We start from the raw sequence: 19,146 nt of genomic DNA on the forward strand, positions 1-19,146 counted from the left end.
ATTACTGACTAATGGAGCTTTATCAGAACTCCTGAGCTTTGAATTCTTCACAGCCAATGGACTTGGTGAGTGAGTTTTTTTTTTGTGTGGCATATGAAGTTATCGCAAACGAAACAATATTAATGGTCTCAAGAGTTGAAGGTGTTATTCAGACTCCAAGTAATCATTCTAGATATTCACCTATCTTCTCTCGCAATACATTCCCCTGCCCGCTCCATTGCAGGTCCCAGCAGGCCACATTGCTCTTGTGGCTGAAGGCAGGTACCAGTTTTTAGTCAGATATTAAGAGTTGAAAACACCTATGTGGCACAATCACTAAAAGCTAATGGACAAATGAAAAAATAATTTAAAAGGTTAATGGGATGTTGGCCTTTATCTCAAGGGGGCTGGAATACGAAGGGGTGGAAGTTACATTACAGTTATTTAAAGCTCTGGTTAGAACCCATTTAGAGTACTGGGTTCAGTTCTAGGCACTGCATCTCAGGAAGGATATACTGGTCTTGGAGGGGGTGCAGCATAGATTTACCAGAATGATACTGGGGCTAAAAGGGTTAAATTATGAGGACAGGTTGCATAGACTGGGTTGTACTCCTTTGAGTATAGAAAATTAAGTGGTGATCTAATTGAGTTGTTTAAAATGATTAAAGGATTTGATAGGGTAGATAGAGAGAAACAATTTCCACTGGTAGGGCAGTCCTGAACAAGGAGGCATAACCTTAAAATTAGAGCTAGGCTGTTCAGGGGTGAAGTCAGGAAGCACTTCTTCACACAAAGGATAGTGGAATTCTGGAACTCTCTCCCCCAAAAAGTTGTTGAGACGAGGTCAACTGAAAATTTCAAAACTTAGATTGATAGATTTTTGTTAAGCAAGATATTAAGGATTACGAAACCATAGGTAGATGGAGTTAAGATTCAGGCCATGATCTAACTGAATGGTGGAACAGGCTCAAGGGGCTGAATGGCCTACTCCTGTACCTATGTTCCTAAGATTATGTCACAGATTATCCCTGACCTGTTGGGTAAGAGTGTAACAACTCAGGAAGTCAGTGGAGGGCATCTATCTTGTGCCACCATGTCGCACCAGTATGCTGTGCTGGCACAACCTACTAGACCTTAATTAGGCGCTTTAGAGACAAAGAATTTTTAAAAAATTAAAATTGCTTCTAAAATCATGTTCACAAATCTTAAATTTTAGGTGATTTACATAATGTTCAAGGACATGGCCAAAGGGAAATTAACTTTTCTCTGCTTTAGTCATTTCATGATATATATCTCAACTACTTATATAATTGCTTGGAAAAGTTAATAGACATGAATAAAGTACATTGCTGTCTAATGATACTACTTGAAGAGTCTACAGTGACATCTTCAAGCTGATTTGTTACGTTGATAAATTGCCAGTGTTGGCGTGCTGAATTCTAAAATAATTAAATTATTTTTAAAAATGCAGCATAAAATCTCTCTGAAAGTCAGGCCTACCAAATAACATTTTAATTTTATGAAAGTTATCATGGAAGGGCTTCAGGTAACATGGTAGGTCGTAAGCCTCACTGACCAAAAGATTCTCAGGTTCGATCCATGGTCTGTGCTGATTCAGCCAATCTTGGTGACGGAGGGGTGGTGGCAATAATTACCCACTTCATCCCCAAATAAGAGTGAGGAGCTGAGGGGGAAGAGAAACAAACAAAAAAAATAGGTAGGAGTTTGGCCTTCTGACTCTATCAAGTGGCCTTTGCTGGAAAGTGCACGTGGATGTCAGAGTTAGACAGGATGGGCTCAGCTGTGATACTTCCAGGTTGGAAAAAAACCTGCCAATATTCAAGAGCAATCGCTTCTGATGACCATGGAACTGTGCACCAGCACGTCAACACCGGTTTGGTGGAAAAGAAAGGAAATGGGGTGATTGGGGGCGAGGGGATGAAAGAGAGAAATATCACAGTCATTACAAAAGTACTACCACCACCCACACAGCTTTTATGGTCACATTTTCCTTTTTTTTTACAACATAATCTTTTTAATAGAACATCAGCAACAACAGCTTGAAGGAAAACACCATTTTGAAAGGAATAATGCTCGATTGAAACTGCGCTCTTACCCATCAATTTTATCTTTATCAGGTTCTTTCACCCAAACACCAGAAGTTATAGAATTCATTTCTTGATGGTAACCCACAGATGACTGGTTGGACAGTCGAGGAAGAATGCCAGGTGGTCGGTCATCCTCAATAATAACTATGTCATCTTGGGTCATGTTCACCGTCGGAGACATATGGCAGTTACCTGTTTAGAGAAATGAGGATTGAGTACAAAAATAACACACAAGTCATGTGATGATTGAGACGCACTTCACACAACATTATAATCTAAATTACAAAATACCTTTAAAGCCACAAACATTTCACTTTCAATCTACTCTTCATTCTTGTTACATATTACAGATGTGATAAAACCCCATGTCCAAGTTAAGGATGTGAATGAATATTCCTAATTTTAGTACTGAATCCCAATTGTTCACATGAATAGAGAAACATGTTTTCCTTCACTGAATGAATTTATAATTATCTTGCTCAATTTGAAAACATTAATGTATTAATAAATGGAAGGCTGTGCTCATTCTGTACCATGCTTTTTGATCTTGGCTATACTACTGGTAGAGCTGTGGAACAGCAGCAGGGCACATCTCCACAGGAAGGGAAAGAAAGAACAAGAAAACTAAAAAGAGGGGGTGAAGAGAAGACACAAAGTCAACCCAAACTACTGTCAAATACCTCTTAACAGCTGGCTCAATAGCAACACACTCAGAGACCCAGAAGCAGGATGTTTGCACACCTGTCTTCTTGGCTAGGAAATGGTGCAACACCGGGGGGAGGGGTGAAGGGTGGGAGGGGTGAAGGGTGGGAGGGGGGGGGGGGAACAGGCGAACATAAATGATTGGATGTCCGTTGGAGGTGCTTTTCTTTTAAGAGCAGCATACATGCTTAACGTGCCTAAGTTAAAAAAAAACTCCATCTGCAGACCTGACCTTCTGTTTGGTATATTTAATACCTGCAATATTTTTATTACTCTGTCAGTATATCACAGCTCCAAAGGTCAGTCTCACCAGCCTCATACTGGAAGGCATGGCAGTGAAGGCTTCATGTCGCACCGGGTGAAATGTGCCACTACACAGAAATAAGAAAAAGCTGCAGGAGGTAGAATATGGAGCCTCAGAAACTTATGCCAACTCAGTTCTAAAACTGACTTGACCATCTTTCCTTTCATAACACAGAATCATAGAAAGGTTACAGCACAGAAGGAGGCCATTCGGTCCATCGAGTCTGCGCCGGCTCTATGCAAGAGCAATCCAGCTCGTCCCACTCCCCTGCCCTAACCTCGTAGCCCTGCAAATTTTTTCCTTTCAAGTACTTATCCAGTTCCCTTTTGAAAGCCAGGATTGAATCTGCCTCCACCACCCCCTCGGGCAGTGCATTCTAGATCCGAACCACTCGCTGTGTAAAAACATTTTTCCTCATGTCACCTTTGGTTCTTTTGCCAATCACCTTAAATCTAGGTCCTCTGGTTCTTGACCCTTCCGCCAATGGGAACAGTTTCTCTCTATCTACTCTGTCTAGACCCTTCGTGACTTTGAATAACTCTATAAAATCTCCTCGCAACCATCTCTGCTCCAAGGAGAACAACCCCAGCTTCTCCAGTCTATCCATGTAACTAAAGTCCCTCATCCCTGGAATCATTCTAGTAAATCTCTTCTGCACCCTCTCTAAGGCCTTCACATCTTTCCTAACGTGCGGTGCCCAAAACTGGACACAATACTCCAGTTGTGGCTGAACCAATGTTTTATAAAGGTTCATCATGACTTCCATATTTCAGTACTCTATGCCTCTATTTATAAAGCCTAGAATTGCGTCTGCTTTTTTAACTGCTTTCTCAACCTGCCCTGCTACCTCCAATGATTTGTGCACATATACCCCAGATCTCTCTGTTCCTGTACCCCTTTTAGAGTTCTGCCCTCTAGTTAAGATTGCCTCTCCTTGTTCTTCCTACTGAAATGTATCACTTCGCATTTCTCTGCATTAAATTTCATCTGCCACGTGATCGCCCATGCCACCAGCCTGTCTTTCTCCTCTTGAAGTCTATCACTATCCTCCTCACTGTTTACTACCCTTCCCAGTTTTGTTTCATCGGCAAATTTTGAAATTGTGCCCTATACAACCAAGTCCAAGTCATTAATATCTATTTTTTAAAAATTCGTTCATGGGATGTGGGCGTCACTGGCGAGGCCGGCATTTATTGTCCATCCCTAATTGTCCTTAAGAAGGTGGTGGTGAGCCGCCTTCTTGAACCGCTGCAGTCGGCGTGGTGAAGATTCTCCCACAGTGCTGTTAGTTAGGGAGTTCCAGGATTTTGACCCAGCGACGAAGAAGGAATGGCGATATCTTTCCATGTCAATATAGTGTGTGACTTGGAGGGGAACGTGCAGGTTGTGTTGTTCCCATGTGCCTGCTACCCTTGTCCTTCTAGGTGGTAGAGGTCACGGGTTTGGGAAGTGCTGTCAAAGAAGCCTTGGCGAGTTGCTGCAGTGCATCCTGTAGATGGTACACACTGCAGCCACGGTGCGCCGGTGGTGAAGGGAGTAAACGTTTAGGGTGGTGGATGGGGTGCCAATCAAGTGGGCTGTTTTGTCCTGGATGGTGTCGAGCTTCTTGAGTGTTGTTGGAGCTGCACTCATTCAGGCAAGTGGAGAGTATTCCATCACACTCCTGACTTGTGCCTTGTCGATGGTGGAAAGGCTTTGGGGAGTCAGGTGGTGAGTCACTCGCTGCAGGATACCCAGCCTCTGACCTGCTCTTGTAGCCACAGTATTTATGTGGCTGGTCCAGTGTAGTTTCTGGTCAATGATGACCCTCAGGATATTGATGGTGGGGGATTTGGCGATGGTAATGCCATTGAATGTCAAGAGGGTTGGTTAGGCTCTCTCTTGTTTGAGATGGTCATTGCCTGGCACGAATGTTACTTGCCACTTATCAGCCCAAGCCTGGATGTTGTCCAGGTCTTGCTGCATGCAGGCACAGACTGCTTCATTATCTGAGGGGTTGCGAATGGAACTGAATACTGTGCAATCATCAGTGAACATCCCCATTTCTGACCTTATGATAGAGGGAAGGTCATTGATGAAGCAGCTGAAGCTGGTTGGGCATAGGACACTGCCATGAGGAAATCCTGCCGCAATGTCCTGGGGCTGAGATGATTGGCCTCCAACAACCTTTGTGCTAGGTATGACTCCAGCCACTGGAGAGTTTTCCCCCTGATTCCCATTGACTTCAATTTTACTATGGCTCCTTGGTGCCACACTCGGTCAAATGCTGCCTTGATGTCAAGGGCAGTCACTCTCACCTCACCTCTGGAATTCAGCTCTTTTGTCCATGTTTGGACCAAGGCTGTAATGAGGTCTGGAGCCGAGTGGTCCTGGCGGAAACCAAATTGAGCATCGGTGAGCAGGTTATTGGTGAGTCAGTGCAAGAAAAGCAGTGGTCCCAGCACTGACCCCTGGGGATCACCACTGTATGCCTCCCTCCAGTCCGAAAAACAACTGTTCACCACTACTCTGTTTCCTGTCCCTTAGCCAATTCTGTATCCATGTTGCTACTGCCCCTTTTATTCCATGGACCGATATCTTGATAATAAGCCTACCATGCGGTACTTTATCAAATGCCTTTTGAAATTCCATATACACCACATCAACTGCATTGCCCTCATTGACCCTCTCTGTTACCTCATCAAAAAGCTCTAGCAAGTTAGTTAAACACGATTTGCCTTCAACAAATCTGTGCTGGCTTTCCCTAATCAATCCACTCTCGTCCAAGTGACTGTTAATTCCGTCCCGGATTATGGTTTCTAAAGGTTTCCCCACCACTGAGGTTAAACTGACTGGCCTATAGTTGCTGGGTTTATCCTTACACCCTTTTTTGAACAAGGGTGTAACATTTGTAATTCTCCAGTCCTCTGGCACCACCCCCGTATCTACGGATGTTTGGAAGATTATGGCCATTACCTCCGCAATTTCCACCCTTACTTCCCTCTGCAACCTAGGATGCATCCCATCCGGACCGGGTGACTTATCTCCCACAAGTACAGCCAGCCTTTCAAGTACCTCTTCTTTATCAATTTTTAGCCCATTAAAAAACAAAATATGGAAGTTTATTTTACAAATTATTAGCACTCACAATTTTATCTTAACGGGATTGCTTCTTTCATATATTTAAAAGAAAATTCAAAAATCAGGAAATATTTAAAAACAAAACAGGTCGTTGAAGGCCTCCAAAGTATTGACTACTTGTGAGGGGGTGGGGAGGGGGAAAGGCCGTGTGTAGTTGTCTTTTAAAAGTTTTGAGTTAAAACATTAGGAAGAACCAAGCATTTTGTTGTTTTTAGGGGCCAATTAGACAAAAGCCCAATGCCCTACGCTTATCATGGCCTTGCTGGCTTTCACTGAATGAGAAAGTGGTGTTTGAAGTCTTCAGCAAACAGGCTAACATGATGTAAATGAATGATGGACACCGACTTGACTGCAGCTTAAATTATTTGTGCTTAGATCATTAAAATCATACAGATTAGTTAAAAAATTGGGTACAACCAAATTATGCAGTTTGATTTGACGATAGGGAAATTATGATACCAGAGCTTCCAACAGATCAAATCGAACGTTTTCATCGCTGACTTATTATGTAATTTCAAATTAACTAATGGCTTAAATAACTTATACAGAAAAACCCTTTCTCTCTCTTCCCTCCCCCAAAAAAGTATGGTTAAAGAAATCACTTCAGTCAAAATAAGATACGTTGAAATCCATACGTAGACCAGTGTTTTTTTTTTAAGCATTACTCTCTTGAAAACACCAAATCACTCTCAATTCATGCTTTTGGGAACCATCACAATTCCTCAGCAACCACCTATAATCTGTTAGGTACAGAGGAGATTACTCTTTGAGTAATTCTGCGTCTCTGTCATAGTACTGAAGTGCAAGATTCACACTATCTCAGGGGAATAGATCATGCCATGGAGAACGTCTTCCAGTGATGAGTTTAAGTCTCTGTTCTCCCCTGCCGTGTTAAGATTGATTGCCTGTAATAAGCAGGTACTGTTCTGAATAAAACTCCAATGTACCTGCTTAATACATAATACATCAAAATAAAAATGCAGTTGATCCACATGTTTTTATTCATAGACATTCTGTTTGTAAATGGCCTACTTCTTGTGGACTCACAACCTAAATGGTTTTCCATTTTAACTGTCTTTAGAAGCAATTCGGTGTCTGGGGAAGAGTGTGGGGGGGGGGGGGGGTGGTGGCTGGTTGGGGGAAAGAATTAAAGATGAGTAATTTGCCAAAGTTTGTTTTAAACTTTCTAAAGTCGACAGACTGAGACAATTTAAAGTAGATGCTCAAGTCTGCAGTGGCTAAATAAAACCTGCTGATGTTTGCTGACGTGTGCCTGCGACGGCACAAGGGTCCTCACCTGAGCAGACACATCTCAGACATGTATCATTACAATGGCCCAATGCCTGGAAGCCCCCTTTGGGTAACATTACAGCTTGCTGGCCTTGTTACGAACACAATCAATTGGTTTTATTGTACAGAGTTTCCAGATTACATTCAGCCAAAACAACTAATGACTGAAATGAAGGGACAGCCATTCGCATCAGTTTTGATGCAGTGCTTCTGATGCATTGAAAACAAAAAAGAATGCAAAAACAAAGTCGATGCAAGCGGCTTTTTTGTGGGCGGCGGGAAAACAAATTTGACAGTAAGTACTGCTAACTCGATAAACAAAGTTAAACGAATGCTTCCCCAAAAATGCTACTTTAATTTCCATATGGTGCTTGTCGTCTAGAAAGGCAATAAAAATTAGATACCCAATATAAAAATGTCTTGAACCTACTTTTGAGCACATGTCCAAATATTTGCTTTGGATGCTCAAATAAAAATAACCATCAATTTTATTTTTTTCACAATTAATTGAATTGTGGGGTTCAAAAGTAGCCTTCCTTTTATAACGTCATCTAAGGACTGTGGTATATGTGTCTAAATGGGACAGTGATAGGGGATGGCATTTGAATCCTGGGATTTAACTCCTCGAGAAAAATAACTCACCTCAACCCAATGTGAGGAAACTTGCTCCTGGCCATGTGCGATTTTGAAGTGAAAGAGTTTGGATAATTCTGCCTTGCAATGGTATTCCATAAGAATCTATTTTCTGACACCAAAAGGGAGCAGTGCTATTTTATGGAATCACAGATAGCTGCAAGGGGGAAGTAAATGCCACAAGCATCAGTTGCTTGCCAATGCTATCCTAGTGCCAAGGGAATGCAGGCACCTGTGAATGCCAAGCCATGTGTAAAAGTAGAGTTTCTCAGATCATCCCCATACTCTAGTGACAATTTAAGTAGTTATTCTGAAGTACATGGAGGAGAAAAAAATGAAGAGTTAAGTTTAAAAATGGTAACTGAGACAACAATTAATTTATGGCATAAATTTATCAAGACTGAAGTACTAAGAAAGTCCAGGGTCACAAACCTTTTTCCTCTCCTAATCAGGTCGACTTTGTTTATTGCTAAATCCATCCTACAGACATTTCTGCAGATTAATTTGGGAGTTTGTGTAGTCACCAAGTACAAACAGATTATGACTTCATTATCACTGTCACACAGCATTGTCATTTTTCAACTATTGCCTAAGTTTTTTTGAATAACGGACTGTGTCTATAACCAGAGAGCCTGCAGTTAGAATAAAATTGCAAAGGTCTCCAGAAAGTTTATTAATTGCAGGATTTCCAAAGAATACAACATGTTGTGCACTAAAGCACAATTAAATGGAAAATGTGTTTTTTTTCCATACTTATATTGTCAACTTACGTATGTTTCAAATTTAGCCAAAATATAACCATGTTTTAGCAGGACCCAATGAGAATTGGATCATCTGAAAATGGCGGTGTCTTATTTCACTCCAAACTATCCCAGCCTACAGTACCAAATAAATATAATTACAGTATTGTTTCTTTTTAGTGAACGTACTTTCAGGGGAAGGGGAGGAGGAAATTAGTTGGGCACTCAGAAGTGAATCCATTCTAGTAAAGTGCAATGATACTTAGAACATCTCCAAGCAGTTCCAGCACAGAAACTGATCCCTTATTAAAGCTTGCTGCAACCAGGATTCAGGATGCTGTTGGTCACTATTTCATGATAAACAATTGATAAAATTAATGCTAAATCTGTAGAAAAGCTGTACGGTTGCAGTCACTTATTCCCCTGTACGACTGGAAATGTCAGCTCAACGGCACACTGTTACACAAAAAAGAACACATTAGCTATTTACTAAGCTTTTTATAAAAAAATAAAAGCCTATGAATTTTAGGAAAAGGGCTTCTTTCCAACATTGTTACGTAAACGTTCATTAAATCCATTGATGTGGGATTGCTTACGGAATATACTGTTACATAAAGGCATCTGCCTCTCACATCTGATCAGCAGCACTTTTGAGTATGTCATATGACGACTGTCATAAGACAGAGATAAACTTAATATGTATGAATCCTAAAAACTTGAAAAATGAGCAAGTGACAATAAACTTCCCCAACCTTCCATTTTCACCAACCCGTAATTTTCTATTGCAAAACAATGGGATCCTTTCACACATGGGCATGCTGGGAACCACAAATCCGTTTCTGTATCCAAAAACACCAACTCACTTTATTAGTAAGTTTAAAATTGACTTAGATCTTCCCAAACACAAACAACTGGGTTCTTGTTTATAATTTCTCAAAAGCATTCTATTCCCAATCTGTGCTAAATTAGAGGGAAAAGTCTTAACCAAGGTCCCTCTTCTGATAACGTGAACAAGATCATGTGATGTCCAACCCCCCCGCCCCCACCACAGTTGAATATGCCTTCTGACCGTCAATGTCTCCAATCCAAAAATATAAACTTTCCACATTTAATAGAGACTCCAAGTTTTTACGTGAGCTTGCGTTTCTGAGTTAACTTAGATGTACTTCCAGACAATATTGCTCATAGGCAGAATTTTATTATTTTCTGTACCCTCAAAACATCAATGACATGCACTCCTTCTGCAACATTTCAATCGAAGGTGTTCTTAAATACTATTTGAGTAGAGCTGGATCCTGATAAATACATATCCCATTTGACATGTAATGTTATGCTCAATGAAGATTCCTATACACAGCAGATGAAAAATAGCTGACTGACAAATCTGTACAATGTTATCTGTTGAATCATTCATTCAGCAATTCAATCTCAAGAACACTTGAGGATATTTAACACCAAAAAACAATTAAGCTTCTAAAATGAAGCTACTGTCTTCAGCTGAAGTCTAGCAATGACTCCATTTAGTTCACTGAACATCAAACTGAGAATAATGAAACAGGAGAATCATGAAGAATACACTTGCAGTAATCACCATCAAGGCACTACACTCAAGCAGCAGATTGCTGAACTTGAGAAATATCTCAATGCACTGCACAGTGCATAGGATGAAGAGAAAGTTTGATCCCAAATGTTGCGTATCACGGGTGCACCTGGGTGGGAAGGAAGGGAACGGCTGGGAGGTGGTGACAAGAAAAGGAAAAGGAGTCCGAAAGTGTAATCAGGAGAAAGGCAATCAGCTTGGGTGATCACTGGGGCTGAAACTAACCAATTCCTTCTGAAATGTGAGGAATTAGTTGAGAATTAGTCTCTGGAGGTAGTTTCTGAAGGAAATAAGTGAGTTAGAATCACAGAAATGACAACACTGAAGGTACCATTCAGCCCATCACTTCTGTAATAGTGTCAGCTCTTCATCTGGTGCAATGAACCCTAATTCAATTTCCTTGCCTTCTCCAAGTCTCATTCCTCCCACCCCCCCACCACCAAATTTCTTTATAGTCTTCCTTTCAAAATACTTATCCAATTCACTTTTAAATGGTATTATAATATGTGCCTCAATAGTGACTTCTAGTAAAGCAATCCATGTTCTAAAAATCCTGTGTGAAAAACATCTTCTGACATCCACCTTCATCCTGCAAACAAACAATCCTCTGTCAACACCCTGTTGTTGGCGATTAGGAACCAATGGGAATTCCCTCTCTCAAAATCCCTTCCATCATTCTCAAGACCCCAAAGAAAACAAAGAAATTAGAAGATTTTTTTTTCACGCCACAGGTTATTAGAACATGGAACGCTTTACCATTAATAGATATTGAAGCAGAGACTATAACATAATATGAAAGGGAATTGCATAAATATTTGAAAAGGAAGAATAAAAAAGTGTTGGGGAAAAGACAGGAAAATGAGCTTGGAGTAGACAATTCCAGTTTAAGTGTTTGCAACAGCACAGGTGCTATGGGCCAAATGTTCTCCTTCTCTACATGGAAAGCAGTCCAGTTTACTGATGTCCTGCACAATGGGAAGTGGCTTGGTACAAAAGGAGTTGTGTGCTAAAACAGATCCGCATTTATATTCAGATACTTTTATATTCACGATGGGGCACCAGGAGAGCATTAACAAAGCGAAGACCCCTGTCCTCAGATCACCATTCTTCTCATTTTACATCTGTCAATCTAACACGAATAATTCTGCTTCCCGTTGGAGGCCCCTAAGAAAGAATTCTGCAACTCCTTTACAATATATTGTACTGTCGGCGGTGGGACCACTGTGTACCTACTGCCGATATCACACAAGCAAGAGAAAAGTGACTCCTTCCCCTTGCTGTGTAATGTTGCACATATCTCTTAATGGAAAAAAAATCATGCTACGATCTGCTGCTTTGGAAAACGCATGTGAAATTGTTCCATTCTATGTAATTATGTACTTGCCTGATTACCCTCTCTCACAGGTTTCTTTTGTTCGTCTCTTAAAAGGTATAAGATGTGCTCATTTGTCTTCCTAACATCACATCTGTCAGTTCTTATAATTAAGTAATGCACATCCCATTCATTATAGTATGTTGTACAAGTTAACTTAGGTGCTAGAAACATTCTTCAATATGTAGTTCTTTAAAATACTCCATTGTCTGTACACATTGGGGGTTAAATTGGTTAACCCCCGAAAATGGGCGCTGGGATCGCGGTGCGCCCGTTGGTTGAGATGCAGGCAACGCGTAACATTCATTCTCTGCCTGATGATCTCCATGATTGCTGCGTGCAGCCAGCATTAGCCGCTTTGTTGACTGGCTACATGCGGCGTTCATTGGGTGCACGTGCGCAAACCCCTTTACCAAGATGGTGTCCTGCACACATCACATCAGATGCGTGTGACCGCATTTCGGACGTCATTTTCGGGGCTTAGGAGTCCACGCAGCGCTTACAGAACGGGCACTGCGTGGCCGAATTTAGCCCCCATTGTCCTCTAGACCAGTTGCCAGAACACAAAACCTGAGATTCTTCCTGCTGCCAGAGACAATAAGATGTAAATATTTAAATGATATAAAATGAAATGGTAACCTCCCCATGCCCCCACCCCAGAATTTTCATTGGAATGTTTAAAATTATAAATTGAACGTCGACTTGGAATCATAACTACCTACAGCATCAATAAACATCATAATAAATAGCTGGCACTGGATTAGGAGATCTGTAATTTAGTCAGTTTTCTGGCATCATAAACTACAAGAGTAAAGCTGTTTACGAATGTCTGTAGAACGTGGAAATGGAATTATAGCCTTGTATGCTGTTACTCTATTACTATAACTATGTTACTATGTAACAGTCTGGCAGGAGATGACCTTTGGTCTATCCACCCAACTGTACGCACTATTCCTTGGTACATTTCGAATAACCCTGAATCCCATTTGTTGACAAGAACCTGTCCTTGAAACCTATTAAGATTTTTTGTTCCACCACCCTTGCCATTAATCTGCTCCATGCACTTCCCATCTTTTAGTAAAAAAAAGTTCCTCCTGTGTTTCTTTTATTGTCCTTAATTCGTAAATATGATTCCTTAACTTCTGTCTATGGCAGAAAAGCTTACTCGGATCCAATTTGTCCAAAACTTCCATACTTTTAAAAACTGTTACCATATACCCTCTCAGTCTTTTCTCAAGAGAAAGAAAAACAGGTGTTAGTTTTTGGACCTGGCTAAATGGACTGCTTAGTCATGTACTTGTTTATTCTTGGATTGGCAAGCAGTAACAACCCCAGAGATCACACTGTATATAAATGGCCTGCACTTGAGGTTTACAGATAAAAATAAGCTAAGAGGTATAGTGAATTGTGAAGAGGCAAACAAAAAATTGCAAAAGGAAATAGATAGATTAAGCGAGTAGGCAGAACAATAACTGATGCAATTTAGCAAACAAAATGTGAGGTAGTACATATTTGATGTAAGAATGGCACACAGGAAAACAGTCTAAATTGGGAACTATGTTGGAAGGGGGGTAGATGAACAAAGGGATTTACAGCCCAGGAACATGAGCCATTAAAAGCTAACTTTCAGGCACAAAATGGTTAATGGAATGTTGGGCTTCACTACAACAGATATAGAGAATAAAAGTAAGGAGGCACTACTTCAGTTCTACAAAGTGGTGAACTTTATCTGAATACTGTATTTAGTTTTTGGCACCTCACATAAGAAAGAGTATAATGTCCTGAAGAAAGTCCACACTTAACTATGATAAGAGACTGGGTAAACTTTGGTTATATTACCTGGAGATAAGGAGGTTAATTGTATCTGTACACAAGGATACTATAGAAATACATGAGCGTAATAGAAATATTGACCATTTTCCCTGATGCACTATGCTTACATGTTTTAGAAGGATATGCTGATAGGGGTAGATGAGGGGTGGGAGCAGACTCAGGTGAAGCATAAAAGCAGGCAAAAACAAGTTGGGCTGAATGGCCTGTTTTGGTGCTGTAAATTCTATGTAATTCTATATGCCTACCTCTGCATCAATGATCCCATCCCTATTTATTAGGACAAAATTAAGTCTGGTTCCTTAAAGACACCAGTAACCTAGCAAACATACCTCTGGGTCAATTCTCCAAGATTTGTACTCATTCTAGCAATTAACTGGGTGAATCAGTCATTAAGTATTCTGAGAGTGTGCGGAAGCAATTAGTGTTGTACCTGGATATTTTAAGGCAATTGTTTCACAGTTACCATAATTACAGTCACCCTTTTATACTGCTGTTTATTCTCATTTATCCTTATTTTGAAGGCAATGCTTTTTTAAAAAGATATACAGGACTAAGGATTCTGTTCAGTTCCTGTTTCGTGTGGCTTTTCTTAATTAGTTAAAACTTGATAGTGTAGCAATTATTTGTATCGCACAACCGCACCCAGTACAATATTATCTTTGTCCTTAAAAGATTTTGAGTGAGCATTTATGAAGTAAATGGGTTTGTCTTTACTTTTGGGATTACAAATTCATATTCAGTTGATTAAAATTGTTTCTTAAAATACTGCTAATGCTTAAAAATGGAACTAACAAGGTCTTTAAAAAGATAGTGAACATCAAAGGCACATCATCTACAATATCTGCAGGTTTTGGATCATAGAAGACAGGCAATTACATCGGTTTCTCTGCAAATTCTATAAAACAGACCAGGTTACATATATGATGGCAAGTATTGATTTGAGGCAAATCTATGGACTATGAATTGACATATCGCAACTCAGATTTTTCTTAAAAAATCCAAAGCTCATAACTAAATCCTCTCAATAAACCACAAAGTTAAAATTTAAACTAATAGATGTGCTGTCCTCTTTAAACCAGCTCCTGAACAAAAATAAAACCCATTATTCAAATCACTGACTAGGGACAAACTTGCAGTCTCCAATAGTCTCTCCCAGCTTCTCCTGCATCACTCCAATTGAAATTACAAATGTTAATGTATACCTTGACTAAAATTTTAAATACTGCAAGTCTGAAACAAAATCTTGTGAAACTGTAGCACACTTATGTATCAAAAGGCAGCACTCGATGTCAGATCAAGAGTTTACATGAGTGGGCACCCACTCGATTCTTTAACTCAGATGAGTCAAAATAGGGATCTCTCACGTACCCCTGTGCAATCAGTTACAGGGAGCACTCGCACATCTCACAACAGTCAGTTACAGCAAGCACTCACACACTGGAGGGTTTAGTTACAGAGAGCTCTCACACATCAAAATGGTCAGTTATAGGAACCTCTCGTATGCTTTGGAGTGGTCAGTTACAGAGACATGATAGCAGGTTCCCTGCCTGACTTTGTTGGAGAGTAGGTTGTGGCACAGAAGAAAAGAAAATTATTATAAAACAAAAATATAAATCTGCAAAATATCATTTATCATGAGTGGTTTTAAGCACTGGTTGTCATTGGTTACCCTGGTAGCGTGGAACACTGTCCTTTCATCTCTGGGCACTCAATTTAAGCCCATTCTAGGCTGCTGAGATGAATGAATCCTTTGCTTGCCAGATGTAAAGGTACAAGGTGAAAACAGTTGGATCAATCTCATTCCCGTTCTTAATAAGTCCATGTTCACAAAAGCTTCCTGGAATAACTATTCAAGGGTTGGGACTAAGGGTGTATTGAAAGATGACGAGAAAATGTGAATAGACAGCCAATTCAAAAACTGATAGGTATACTTCGACAAGTGAAATATTGATGTGTAACTGTCCTGTAAATAGACTGATTGCAGCTGAAGTCTGATTCACTTTTTATGACTGCCATAGCTAGAACAATTTATCCACCTGCCAGTTTCATGCAGCTTATGCAAAGGTTTAACCATGGAAATGGAAACTGTCACAGCAAATTAAAAAAGAAAGAAAATAACTGTTAGATGCAGCACAAAGACAACATTTCCTTTTCCAGTGTCAGCTTAAAGTAATCATTTATTGTGAGTAGTTTGCAGCAGTGAAACAAAGGAAGAAAATGATTTGGACCAAAGAGCACAACGTTAATTTAGTTCTTGGGGAAACCATTTTAGAAATGGAGAATAAAAGAGCAAACAAAACTAAATGTCACCATCCCATGCGCCTTTTAGACAGGTAATATCTTTTGGAAATATAAATACTGGCAAAACAGAGACGTGACAAGATAATAGACTGTGCCACTCTTGTACACTTTGTAGTGGACAGCTTAAAAGCAGAATTAGCAGAGGCCCGGACAGACTGCCTGTTTTGGGCAGGGAAAAGAAAGAGCAAGAGAGATGGGTTTATGTTAACGAGAAGGGAGCAAAATTTAACAGCAACATGAGAAGTTGTTTCTGCACTTGAAAATTTATCACGCAATTCCTATAGCCTTGGAGCACTGGGCTGCCATATCTACAGGAATGTTTCCTGTATGAACAATAGTATCTGGCCATTGTCCGTGAGTGACACATCCAATTGGGGGGGGGGGGGGGGGGGGGTGCAGAAAGAAGTGCCTAACAAGAAATGACAGGAACGTGCCAGTGGGTGGACCCAGGCGAGTCCTGGACCTGAGGCAGCTGACAAAAGAGTTCATTCTGCATCCTGGCTATCATGTTGTTAGTATTTGCACCACAGTGGCACAGGATTCAAATTTATATTGACTTTGCACAGAAGAGGACAGCACAGTGGAGCTCATCACATTGTAGCAAGTAGTAGAGCCACCATTCCAATCACTCCATGTTCCGTGTATCATGTTGCATTACTGAGCCACACAAACCCAGAAATCTGTAAGATTCAATCCTAGACCCGAGATGAATTAGCCCATCCGAACTGATCAGGGTGGAAGGAAATAAACAGCGATAGTTGTGCAATACCCAGTGAACTAGCCTTAGAAGTGCAGTGTGTAGATGTTTGCTGAAGAAAGGACTGAACCTGGCTGTGACAGTCCACCCAACAAACAGCTTGCCAAAAGTCAGCGGCCAGGTTCAAAATACAACAAATAGATTCACGATCATAGAAACAGCATCTGTACAAGTCACCAAGAGGCCAGAACACTAATCCACAAGATCATTTTTATTTAGAATTCCAAGGGAAAGTTGTCCAGGCTACTGCAGGAGATAGGGAGGGAAGAAAACAGAAATGAATTTCCATTCCCATGCCAAAATGTAATTTTTATGACTTTCATCCGTATTATGTTTTCTTTTATTTATATTTTTAAAAATTTAATCAAATCACATAAAAAATTGAATTTCCAGCTGTAACATCTGAAAACATAATAATTACCACAATCTGCTGATCATATAATCCACAACTTTGGATATTTATAGATCTTTAGTTTCACATCCTAATTTGATGAATTCAAAATTGTTTTACATGTAAAAAAGGACAATAATAAACAGTGGAACATCAGATTTATTGCTTCAGAGAGAAACCTTTAGAACTTGGCCTATTTGTTACTTCCTTGTTCACATACTGCAATAGGAATTCCACTGTTGTTCACAGAATACACTTGATCATACAGGCTCCTCCCCCCACCACTACAAGTTTTGTCAACCTTGTTATAATTATGTTGAAAATGAGATTCGAACAAAAGAATGGTAATAATTTGTACACTATCCAGGGATACGTGTTTGGTAGATGAGGAAATCTGACGATAATAATGCATAACTACTCTCTTCAGTACCAAGCCTAATGGGTGAGTGGCCTTTTAAAAAGCATTCTGTTCGTCACTGAAATTGTTTATTTAAAAAAATGAAAACTTTTCCCAATCCCATGGAGGTGACCTATAATCTGGGCATTTAAACACACAGGTGAACCTTTATTAACCAGATGCTTCTCTAAGAATTCCTAACTGTCTCACAGAATGTGCTAATAACCTCATTATAACTGCTAGAAGTCACGTGAACATTGTAGTGCTAGATCTGAATAAAATTAATTCTCGCTGTGTCGTGAGAGGCTTTTCTCCCCCCAGTTTCACTGTTCGTTGGCTTTGCAATGTTTTGTAATGATGTCAGAAAGAAATATAATTGGAATACTAGACAAAGAATTTCAGACACGGTTTTACTGGTCCTGCATCAGTGAAACAAAATACACTAATTATCCTCTAACAAATCCTAATGAAAACAAAAGGTCCATCAAATGGCTACTTGACTCACCCATCAGTCTGTTAAACCCAATATTCCTGGTGGGTGACTCATCCAATCCCTCGATCCCACTGTAAAGTGAATGTGAAATCCGTCGCTCTCTGTCGTCCATCACAGCATCAATAGGCAACTCAGGCCCAGGGGGACTCCCAGGTGTCTCGAGCTGGGGAAAGAGAGACAATCTACAGTGAAGGACTATTTAGCAGCATGGGGGAATACAGCTAGTTGCCCTGGGCCTGCACCCGACTGGGTACCCAATGAACTAGAACTCCTCACCAAGATTCAAAATAATTTGCTATGACAGTCCTGCTTAATGACTAACTTTCTACACCACTTTGCACAATACCTCCCATGGTGCCCTGACAGACTTCAACACTCCTGGAAGAACATAGGAATTAAAAGCTCCATTTTGGTTGCTTTAGTATTTTTTTGAATCAAAAAAGCATTGGAATTACAAAATGTTGTAAAATGCACAATTCATTGCAGAATTTTTGTTTTTAGAAATAACAAAAATATAGTTGCAATGGATGAGAGAGAATGTGCAGTCACATGCTGATTTTTTCCCCCAGGGTTTAAGGCTTGTCAAGTTTTGTCTCAATTTGGTTCTGAAACAGAAAATTGGCCTATTTAACTAGTTCTAGCATTTGCTATGGGATTTAAATAATTCTGCATGATTGATATATGTCAATCAAACTAATTCATGCAACTCTAAGCAATAGAATATCAATACTGTTAGATTTAAAATTAAGTCTTATGAGAAGTGGCAAGTCACTATTTCCAGTAAGATGCCCTCCATTCAATTTGTGGATGTCATTGTCTCAAGAGGATTGGGAGGAGCAGTGGATTAGACCCGAGTCGTTCATATCTGGGAGTTGGATTCAAATCCAGCAGAGATCAACAGGATGAGAGATTCTCTCGTCCTCTGGCTGCAATGCTCCTTTGTAAAATGAGTTTGGGCAATCTCACTCCACTTCCCTGTGGGCCCGCTAGTCAGCCCACTAACTGAGTGAGATTGCCAATTTGGTGCCAAGATGGCTGATATGGCAAAAAGAAAATAATTTAGGAAACGTAAGAAATAGGAGCAGGAGTCGGCCATACGGCCCCTGAGCCTGCTCCGCCATTCAAT

At 40.3% G+C, this 19,146-nt stretch overlaps 1 protein-coding gene across 4 annotated transcripts in view; it reads right to left on the reverse strand.

Annotated features, from left to right (window-relative positions):
• Positions 1-19,146, reverse strand: part of LOC137344561 (partitioning defective 3 homolog) — a 735,052-nt gene that overhangs the window by 206,342 nt on the left and 509,564 nt on the right. For all 4 annotated transcript variants that reach the window (XM_068007624.1, XM_068007617.1, XM_068007634.1 and 1 more), the window contains exons 15-16: positions 18,033-18,183; positions 2,096-2,279 (exon numbers count right to left, since the gene is read on the reverse strand). In XM_068007624.1, the coding sequence (XP_067863725.1) occupies positions 2,096-2,279; positions 18,033-18,183 (335 nt within the window). The remainder of the gene's footprint in view (positions 1-2,095; positions 2,280-18,032; positions 18,184-19,146) is intronic.

The sequence above is a fragment of the Heptranchias perlo genome, chromosome 2 (genome assembly GCF_035084215.1).
Source record: "Heptranchias perlo isolate sHepPer1 chromosome 2, sHepPer1.hap1, whole genome shotgun sequence".
Classification (NCBI taxonomy): Eukaryota; Metazoa; Chordata; class Chondrichthyes; order Hexanchiformes; family Hexanchidae; genus Heptranchias; species Heptranchias perlo.